General features: G+C 44.0%; 2 protein-coding genes across 2 annotated transcripts in view; both read left to right on the top strand.

Moving 5' to 3' along the window:
• LOC311326271 (uncharacterized protein) overlaps positions 1-4,660 on the top strand; it is a gene marked incomplete at its 3' end in the record, with an annotated part of 5,419 nt that extends 759 nt beyond the window's left edge. Inside the window, exon 2 of the mRNA XM_084459144.1 lies at positions 2,935-4,660. Coding sequence (XP_084315270.1) covers positions 2,942-4,660 — 1,719 coding nt within the window. The 5' untranslated portion in view covers positions 2,935-2,941. The remainder of the gene's footprint in view (positions 1-2,934) is intronic.
• A 2,206-nt stretch (positions 4,661-6,866) lies between these two features.
• Positions 6,867-9,824, top strand: LOC311326270 (uncharacterized protein; the record flags this gene model as incomplete). Its single annotated transcript, XM_084459143.1, has 4 exons — positions 6,867-6,897; positions 7,219-8,440; positions 8,482-9,377; positions 9,556-9,824. The coding sequence occupies 4 exons, from the start codon at positions 6,867-6,869 to the stop codon at positions 9,822-9,824; spliced, it is 2,418 nt and encodes an 805-aa protein (XP_084315269.1).
• Between the last annotated feature and the right edge of the window lie 1,414 nt (positions 9,825-11,238).

Genomic DNA, 11,238 nt, shown 5'->3' with positions numbered 1-11,238 from the left:
TCCCAGAGGGGAAATTGTTGTTACAGCAGTAAGTACCAAAAGGCACAATCAAGGACCAATTTACAGTACTGTAGGTACACAGAGTATACAACATATACCAAACATATACAAAAAATACCAAACATATACAAAATATACCAATCATAGGTATATACCAAACCATGTTGAAAAGAAATCTAGGGATGTTTCTTTACTTCTGCTGTGTACTAGGAAACCCAAAACACACAGGCCTACCATGAACAGAACATGTATCGAAACGGCTCACATCTGGGCAACAGATGTTTCATGGCCAATGTTACAACCCAGTTCCTCTGTAGCTGTGCTCAATGGAAGGACTTCTTTGGGAACACACTTCTTTGGAAAGCCTCTTGTCTGCACGGCTAGCCATGAAGTAAATAACGCTCTATACGATTACTTTAAAATGATTGAATACATCTCATACTTTAATAGACTAAAGCTGCTCCCCACTGACTGAATCATTACTGTCATACACTTTCTGTATTATCAGTGTTGTGTCCTGGTGTTTACTCTTTAATCCAAGCTCTTTATTTCACATTGCGCATGTGCTGTATTCATGTATTCATGTAGTACTGTAACTCTTATTGTAATTATTATTGATATTTACTTCATTATGTCTGTTATATTATTATTTTTTTCTGTTAAGGGTAAGGGGGTGGGGTGGGAGGGTGGTTTGTGTTTGCTGTTGTTCCTGTTGTGAAAAGCAGAAAATTAAATAAAAATCGTTGATGGAAAAAAAAAAAGATTGAATACAAATAGGGTCTGAATGAAATACACCAACTGGACCATTATGTTGGCAGGATTATGTACCTGTTTTACCACTGCACACACTCGCCAAACCCAACCCCCAGACATAGGATGACAGATTATCTGGAAAGACTGGAGTCATCCATCTAGGCCGCAAGTTTTAATGCATGACACTTGACCTCAAATGTACTGATTGAGGAGTTGTGCATCTCTGCACTGTGTGATCATTGTGTTGACTGTTACTCTTATTCAAACATTGCATTTAAGTGAGTGTTGAGACAGTTAATCTCTTGACTATGATAACCACACAGTGATATCCTTGAAAGAGGGAATGCCACAGATAAAAGCTGGATAACTTCATATCCTGGTAAAAATAGAAGAATGTGCGTCTAATCAAGTGGAAAACAAGGAGTAGAAATAGGCTGGGCGCCAGGTCCACCCCTCAGAATGTTTTTTGCTACGTTTATTTTCTCTTTTATTTCCTGTTAGCTCGTACCTTGGGCCATCCCGAGTTGATAACGACCACTCCCAACTCGGGGCCATTAGGTCTCAGGGCTCCCCCCCAAAAAACAACCCAAGGTTTCTGGCAAAATTATGTACATGCAAATATTAAGGTACTGCTTCTGCATAAATAGTCACACAAGTATGAACTTTGCATGGAGTAGCCTGAAACATAGGGGAAAATATAAAAATAAGATTCTGGGGCTTGCTGCCTTTCTATTTTCAAATATCACTCTCACATACCCATGAAGACAAAACAATGTCTGTCTGCTTGACAAATTCTCATCAAAAGTAATTATTTTGAACACTTTGTTGTACATGTCACTGCCTCACTTGTATATACAAAACCTCCCAAGTTTATGAGCTTAAATTTAAGACCAAGATGACCTTTCTTATCTAGGACATGGGTTCCCAAACTCCATCAATGTGGGCCTCCCCTCTGAAAACAGTGACACACCCACGCCCCCCCAACCCCCTAATTTGTTCATTTTGCAAGGCAGCGTTAGCTAGCCTATAACATTACACAGCTAAGTTAGCTCGGTGGCACCTGCTGCTAGTTAACGTTATGACGTTTTCGCACAATACATTCATGCCTGCGGGGGGAGGCTCTCTCTGCACTATCCACAAACTTAGTATACATCTCTCCCATTATTTATTTCAATCTTCTGACCTTTAAAATCACATTTCATTCATAAAAACTATAGACATTTAAAAAACAAAAAGTATGTTTTTCCTTTTTTTTTTTCTTTCTTTTTTTTCTAACCATCCCTCCGCGCCTCCCCTGAATTTCTTTGGGGCCCCCCAGGGGAGGCCCGCCTCACAGTTTGGGAATGCCTGATCTAGGAGATTACACTTGCTGTAACCAAAGGTCTTCACTGTACCTCAAATTGGAGAAAACTGCATTTTCAATCACTACCCTTCCAAATGGGAGTAAGCATATTTCTTGCATATAATATTACGTTAATAATAATAATAGTAACAATATGTTAATATGTACTGCTATGCTATCCGAAGTGGAGAGCAGGCATGGCAGCTGCCATCATTGGTGTGTGAGTGTGTGTGTGAATGGGTGAGTGAGAGGCCATTGTAAAGTGCTTTGGATAAAAGTGCTATGTACTATAAGTGCAGTCCATTTACCATTACCATTTGGATTCTTGCATTAAACCTTCCCAAAGCTCATACTGTATTCGAGGTACTGTATTCTGTATTCAGGTGTGTATTCTGAGAGCAGTATTCCACAGAGCAGATGCATGGGTCATTATACACTACTTCCTGCCTGCATCGGATGTCAACAAAACACTAAACAATACTATTCTCAAAATACAAATACACCTGGATATACCTGCCCTTCTCATATGTATGTATGTATGTATGTATGTATGTATGTATGTATGTATGTATGTATGTATGTATGTATGTATGTATGTATGCATGCATGCATGCATGTGTATATTTTTTATTTCATTTTACAGTTTATATACCTGTATATTCTCACTGCTTTCGGACACCAGCAATTGAAACAATACCAAGAAAAAAAAAAACAAGCTACATTTTGAAAATCATGGCCTGTCCCTTTAACTGCCAGTCCAATATTTCGGCTTGTGATACTGTATGTGTATACTGTAGATGATAGAGAGAAAACTGATGAAACTCTTTGTTTTTCTCCAGGAGGCCAATGGACCTGCCATTCACCCTCCACTCATTCATCCTCCTCTGCACCCTCGGTGTCATCTTGGGAGCATGCCCAGATGAATGCCAGTGCAAAGAAAATACAATTCTCTGCCAAGGCGGAACCATCTCTGAGTTTCCCTCTGCAATCCCCGCTTCCACCACCAAACTCTATATCGCCGACACCAACATATCCGCCCTCAAACCTGAAGACTTCGCCGAATTTGCAGAGACCCTGAACGCCTTTGTGGTGAAAGACTCTGGCACCAGGGAGGTGCTTCCTGGCACCTTTGACCACACCCCTAACCTCGGCGCCTTGGTATTCACTGGCACCAACCTAGATGACCTGCCTGAAGCCTTGTTCCAGAATCTTCTGAGGCTAGAGTCTCTGACCCTAAGCAGTAACAAGCTTTCGGTGCTTCGCTCTGCCTGGTTTTCCTCCCTCAACGCTCTGAAGGTCCTGGATCTCAGTAAGAACATGCTAACATCAGTTCCTGAAACAGCTTTCCGTTCCCTCTCCCAACTGGAACACCTCACCTTGGCGAGGAACAACATCTCACAGATCTTTGGGGAGACCTTCCGGGGCCTGACCCGGATAAAGTCCCTCCGTCTGAACCGCAACGCTCTCCAGGAGATCCCCCCAGGAGCGTTGGACGACCTGGTGAGCCTGCAGGAGCTCTCTCTGCAGGACAACCAGATCAGCCACGTCCACGCCGACCTGTTCTCGAAGCTACACAACCTCCAGAAGCTCTTCCTCTCCAACAACCACCTGAGCACCCTCCCCCATGGGGTGTTCTTCAACCTGCCCAGCCTGGCCCAGATATCCCTTTATGAGAACCAGCTGGAGAGCGTCGGCCCTGGCGTCTTTGGGCCCATGGCGCTCCGGGAGCTGTGGCTGTATGACAACAAGCTCACCCGCCTGGAGGAAGGCACCTTCGGAAACCTCACCCAGCTGCGTCTGCTGGTGCTGAGCCGCAATCGGATCAGCCTGCTGTCTTCCCACGCCTTCAGAGGTCTGGAGCAACTCGAGGAGGTGTCTCTCCACACCAACCTGCTCACAAGCCTTGAGGAGGGCACCTTCGGCGGGATGCCCAGGCTGGTCAACATCTCCCTGGAGCACAATCGCCTGGGCTCCCTCCCAAGCGGCTTCCTCCATGGCGTGAGCCAACTTGGCCAACTTGACCTGCGCAACAATTCCCTTCCCAATCTGCCTCGAGAAATTCTGGACAGCTTCGCAGTACTCAGGGAGGTGCTGCTGGACCAGAACCCATGGAGGTGTGACCAGGAAATCCTGCCAATGCGCAATTGGCTGAGACAGCACTCAACGAAGGCCAACTGCAGCATCGTGGTGTGCGCCACGCCCCTCGGCCTGAGCGGTGAGGTCATTGTCGACCTGACAGAAGAGCAGCTGATGCCCCTGCGCCCGCCCAACGCCACCAATCACTCTGTGACCCCCACTGAGAAGAGGAGGGAACCCAACACCCCCCCTCCCCAGAGGACCACCCTTGCCCCCACCGCTGAGGCCACCACCACCCTGGATCAGGGGGGGGGCACGAGCAATGGGAAGGAGAACGAGGAGGTGGTGTCCAGAGACACCAAGATCATCATCATCATCTCAGTGGTGTGCATTGCAGTCATCACTACCCTCGTCTGCTGCATTTGCTGGAAGAGGAACAAGAGAGGAAGCCGCACCTTAGAACATCGGCCCAAAAACTCTGTTCTTTAGACTGGACCATGCAAGTGAAATCTTGGAAGTGAACTTCATTCTGAACTCATAACAGTGTCTACTGAGGCCCATTTGAAATTATTTGGCCTGAAAAAGAATGAACTGACGACCATGTCCCTGGATTCCTGAATTATAGGGTTTCGACAAATATTCTGTGATAACAATCTTGTTGACTTATCATTCATAATCAAAAAAACAACAACAATTTACTAATTGCTACATTTACTAACACTGTATAATTCTGGAACAATTTGCAACAATCAATGTATTTAGGCAACAGCCTTGTTCTCTTTCAAATAGTTACACTTCTCAACAAAATCACTGGTATATTTATACCTTGGTGTATTTATGCTCTGGAATGTAAGCTGCTCTTCAACCTTATCTCAACAGTTCACTCACGCTAGGTCACAAATCTTCCAATGGTTTTACACTCTAGATCTAAATGTATTATACTCCCATCTAGTGGACAGAATTAGAATTGACCTTTAATTAACTTTGTAATAGTTGTAAAGGCAGAACCAAACAAGTGCACAGTAAAATGTTGTCTGCTCACTCACCAGTAATGTGTCTCTCCTTTGTGTCAATTAAACAGTGTAGGGGCCGTGCGGGTTTATACATCAACGCAAACTTCAACAGGAGCGCATAGGAAAAATCCCACAATGCTCTGAGAATGGCTGGATATTTATGATCTTACATGCAAGAAGCGCCATCTAGCGAGCACTATGTGTCAGTAACAGCCTCCGATTTCAATGTAGATCTCTAAAGCAGATCTCTAAATAGTGTGGATGTTCTGAAACCCAGCTCCGCATAGCGCCTGGATGTTCTGGAGATCCACAATCACTAGGTGAGAATTTGTTTTTTTTAACATTTAATTCAACCACTGTAGTACAGTGACTGTACATGCTGACGACATGGATAGTTGAGAACATGTAGCACAGAAGACAGACCTGCCCCCTGCTGGTCAGTGTGAGGTATTACAGTCTCCCTCCAGGTTTCCCTCGGGTCAAACAAGAGCTACAGGAGACCGATGTTGATGGTTCCCAGCCCAGTAGGTAGGCTATCCTACATCTGCAGCACCACAACCCCACACCCTCGGTCACACACACGTATAATCCATTACCTCACACCACTAGCAAAAGCATGGGCTGTTCTCAACTCATTCCAACCCTGTTTATTCCCTCAGAATCCGAGGACTGTGACCTCCAGACCTGCTCCAGCCCCTAGTCATTTGAAGTTTAGCCAGCCTCAACAATTGAAGGTCCAGAAACAGCAGTTTATTCAATGCTTGTCTATCCTTTCTCACACCTAGCCAGTATTTATGTTGGATGTTTATATTGCTATATCCAATAGCATTTGACTAATGCCTTGCTGCTCCACCATGCATGGCCAGAGTCTGTTAAAAGCAAGACCATAGACCTCACTTCAGAGCACATGTCAGAGGACATTAGCTGCAACATTAAAGTCCGTTTCCCTCTCTTATCTCTATCAGCAGAGAGGCCTCTCACCACACCCCTCAGGGCTGAGCCTCCCGCCGGCTCCAGCAAACCACCAGCCTGCTGGCGTAAAGAGATAGATCACTGATGATAAACGCCATGTTTTCTGTCTCTCTGTTTACCATCCAGACCCCTCTTCTACAAGTTCTGTGTCTCGAGAGTAAAAAGGAAGAAAACAAAAAGCAGGTATGGTGTTTTCTGGTCTTTGGGTTCTAATTCATTTGAAAGTAATTAGCAGGAATGCTTGTTGGCTAATGTTGCCTGGGATTGTTGGGTGTGGTGTCTGTCATCGTCATACGACAATAAACGTCAATATGACAAATTTCCCTGAGGGGACAATAAAGTATATTCTATTCTATTCTATACTGTAGGTTGCAAGTGGGATACCCAACTAAATAGGAGCCAGTGGGGCAGTTATTCTCCGTTCCTATAACAAGACCAAATCAACTCGAAACAGCGTGTGCCATTATTCTACCCCACTAGGTAGAAGAGGCTTTAGTCCTGGGGTGTTGTTTTAAGATGACTAAGGCTACATCATGGATTTTGCACTGGACTGTTTAAAAAAAATCAAGTTTCACAAAATCATCCAACATCACACTATGTGAAATTGCCATTGAAAAGTGAGAAAGCGAAACTCAGCCACATGTACTCAGCCACTGTTCTCGGAAAATGAGCTGAGAATGATCTTAAACATTCAACAACTGTACATGCTGATGGCATTCATCGTGGCTGAGGGGATGACCGGTTCACTGTGCACGTGTTATTATTAGAAATAGAAATGGTAATAGCATTGTCATTAGTCTGTTAATAAGAATGTTGAACGTCTGTGCTTATGCATGCTTTAGAACATGACTTACCATACCCTTCCATACTTTTCACATCTTTGCATTGTTGCTGTTTTTCCCCCCAGAATGAAGCTGTCAAGAGTACACATCCTCCTCAATCTCCTTCCTTTCTTGTTTAAGTATTCATCCCCAGCATGTGAGACAGAACTTGAATGTCCCAAAGAATACCAAGCTGTTTATGACACAGAGGTGACAGAGATCCCCGTGACTCTGAATCCAGGGATCACTGAAGTCTTCTTTGTTGGAAGTAAGATTAAGACCATCCCAACCGGGGCCTTTAACACAACTCCCAAGCTGGAAAAGGTTGAGTTCCTCAACACCCACACGGTAATCTCAGTAGAAGCCGGTGCTTTTGATGGTTTGCCAGACCTCAAATTAATTGAGATATCCGGCACCTCTATAACCCATATTCCTGTCGGAGTCTTCAGAAACTTGACTAAACTTGAAACTATTCACATCAAGGACAACAAGATCCAGATTCTAGACAAAAAATTGTTTGAAGGCCTCAATAAACTGAAAGAACTCCAGTTACACACGAACAAGATAGAGTCCATTGAGGAGGGGACTTTTGATGACCTGGAAAACCTTCAGCTGCTCCACCTAGCTAAGAACCGCATCCCCTCGATATCCACTGCAATGTTCTCAAAGCTTCATAATCTGCACACTCTACGTCTGTATGAGAATCAGATTACCGCTCTCCCTCAGGGATTATTTGATAATCTACCAAACCTAAAAGAGATCTCTGTAAATGGTAACAAAATCCTTGAAATACCCCCCAATATATTCACACATAAAGCGAAACTAAATAAATTATTATTAGATTCTAATCTTTTGACTGAGTTGCCTGCAGAATTTTTTGTTGGTTTTTCTAATATTAAAACACTGACACTGGCAAAAAACCAACTGACTAGTCTCCCTCCAGTCCTATTTGGAGAACTGCCCAAAATGCTGGAGTTGAGTTTGAGAGGAAACAATCTTACCACCATTCCCAAGGGAGTTTTTAGGCCTCTTTCAAAGCTCAAGAGGTTGGACCTATCAGAAAATCATCTGGTCACTGTGTCTCAAGACAATTTTGAGGGTCTGGTGAAGCTCACAGATCTGAACCTCCAAAAGAACCAAATCAAATTCCTGGAAGCTGACACGTTTGAAAATCTACCATCTCTGACCACGCTGAAGCTGGCACACAATGACCTGCAGACACTTTCTGGGGAGATATTTGACGCCATACCGAAACTCAAAAATGTCTATCTGGACCACAACCCTTGGCGTTGCGACTGTAACATGGTGTCTCTGTACTGGTGGATGACGAACAACACAGAGAAGATCAAATCCAGTTCTCCAGACATCTGTGAGTCTCCAGAGGATTTAAATGGACAGGAAATCTTGTTACTCATGGAAGACCAGCTCATATGTCCTACCTCCCGTCCCACCACCCCCAATTTACCAACCACACCAATGACCACCACAATATACACCACCACAGTAACCACCCAACTGACAACAACAGCTCTCATTACAACTCAAATGACTACCCTGCCCACTACCAAACCAACCACAACTATGCCAACAACTACTTTGCCAACCACACTTCCAACCACTACTTTGCCAACCACACTTCCAACAACTACTTTTCCAACCACACTGCCAAAAACTACTTTGCCAACCACACTTCCAACAACTACTTTGCCAACCACACTTCCAACAACTACTTTTCCAACCACACTTCCAACAACTACTTTTCCAACCACACTTCCAACCACTACTTTGCCAACCACACCGCTAACAACTACTTTGCCAACCACACTGCCAACAACTACTTTGCCAACCACACTTCCAACCACTACTTTGCCAACCACACTTCCAACCACTACTTTGCCAACCACACTTCCAACAACTACTTTGCCAACCACACTTCCAACAACTACTTTGCCAACCACACTTCCAACAACTACTTTGCCAACCACACTTCCAACCACTACTTTGCCAACCACACTTCCAACAACTACTTTGCCAACCACACTTCCAACCACTACTTTGCCAACCACACTTCCAACAACTACTTTGCCAACCACACTTCCAACAACTACTTTGCCAACCACACTTCCAACAACTACTTTGCCAACCACACTTCCAACAACTACTTTGCCAACCACACTTCCAACAACTACTTTGCCAACCACACTTCCAATAACTACTTTGCCAACCACACCGCTAACAACTGCTTTGCCAACCACACTTCCAACCACTACTTTGCCAACCACACTTCCAACAACTACTTTGCCAACCACACTTCCAACAACTACTTTGCCAACCACACTTCCAACAACTACTTTGCCAACCACACTTCCAACAACTACTTTTCCAACCACAATGCTCACTGTTAAGAAAGCTGCCACCACAACTATAATTATCACCACCACCACAGTTCCCCTTCTCACTACCAAAAGTATAACCCAAACCACCACCCTTCTCTCCACCAGCCAACGAGCGATCACAGTGTTACACACCACCCCTATGAACTTCACCTGTCCCCAGGTAGTACCCTCTAACCCCCCAGTTCTCTCCTACGCACACAGAAACAGGAACAGCAAGGTAGCCCAGTGTAAGGCACAGATGATCATCTACACCGCCCTGCTGGTGGTGGAGATCTGCTGCACGCTGGTGCTAGCGAAGTTTAGCCTGTCTTTGTACTACCTGCTCCAGCACCGCGAGAGGCTATACACCTGGGTCAACCTGACCCGGTTCTGCTACAGGAAGGAGGTCTTTCTGAGTCCCGTCCGAGAGACTGGGACCAGGACCATCAGGCTGGGTGAGAAGAACCACTGAAACGGACATTAAAGTGTGTTGAAAATACCTTTTATAAATGGTAAATGGACTGCACTTATATAGCGCTTTTCCACCTTAGCGGCATTCAAAGCGCTTTACAATGGCCTCTCATTCACCCATTCACACACACACTCACACACCAATGGCGGCAGCTGCCATGCAAGGTGCTAACTGGCTCATTGGGAGCAATTTGGCGTGAGGTGTCTTGCTCAAGGACACTTCGACATGTGGACAGTCGGAGCTGGTATTCAAACCACTGACCCTTCGATCATTGAACGACCCGCTCTACCAACTGAGCTACAGCCGCCCCGTGTGTTGAAAATGCCTAAATTTTAGACTTGCTTTAGTTCTAACATGACATGCTCTTCAGAATGTGTTTAGGGAGCATGGTTGAGGAAAATAAATAATGCAACCTGCAGTGAATGTATTTTCAACAATCCTAGTGCCTGCTTTTCAGCAATATTGTTTCTAAAATCTTTGATTTTCTTTATATTTGATTTATATGGTACATAATTGTAAAATGAGCTTAAGAAATGTCAACAATACTGTTTACTATAACAAGACAACTAGTAGTAGTAGTACTAGTAGTCTCTTGTAGACATTCATATCATTAACCAAATTTAAGTTGTTCCAGTTTGCATGTTTTTTATTACTGGTTATTTGGACAAATCAAAGTTTGGTGATGGGGATGCTACATGTTATATTATGTTATTTTTATTTGTAATGTGCCACCCATCCAATAATGACATCGGCCTGGGGCTGGTGATGGGGATGCTACATGTTATATTATGTTATTTTTATTTGTAATGTGCCCGCCATCCAATAATTACACATAATTGCACAGCCACAGATACAGTAGAACGTTCAGAATGTTCAGAGCACTGCCATATCCTGTCCCGCCAGCAGATGGAGCCAGAGTATCGCAAATAGCCTACAACAGGAATATTCACCAAACAGCAATGTATAGGCTATAGCAAACACGGGATACTCGTGCTTTTTCTTAGCTTTTGTGATTAATCAGTGCCTCGTGAGTATGAGAGACTCTATTACATAAACTCAGTAAACACAATGTTGAGATCAGTTCACATTTAACAGCCCAGAACATTTTAAGCTGTTTTAGAATATGATGTTTTCTTTAAATTGCCTCCTTTGTTTTAATACTGGCCTAGATCTATTGAGTAGAGCCATAGAAACAGACCAGGGTCAAAATACTATTTGAAATGATTTCAATTACGTATCAGTGCTCGATTCTTCTCGCAATGGAACCAATGGTCTGTTCACAATAATGCAAACTCCGCCCACCTGACGCTCCAGGCAGACAGACTCAAGAAAACAAACGTATCTGAGAAGATCTCGAATCATTATTCCACCCAGTACTGATTTAAAAAGCTGGGTCAAAACCAAAAACGTAATA

Source organism: Borostomias antarcticus (assembly GCF_949987555.1).
Source record: "Borostomias antarcticus genome assembly, chromosome: 26".
Lineage (NCBI taxonomy): Eukaryota > Metazoa > Chordata > Actinopteri > Stomiiformes > Stomiidae > Borostomias > Borostomias antarcticus.
The sequence above is the reverse complement of the archived record's forward strand: the minus strand, read 5'-3'. Positions and strand labels throughout refer to the sequence as shown.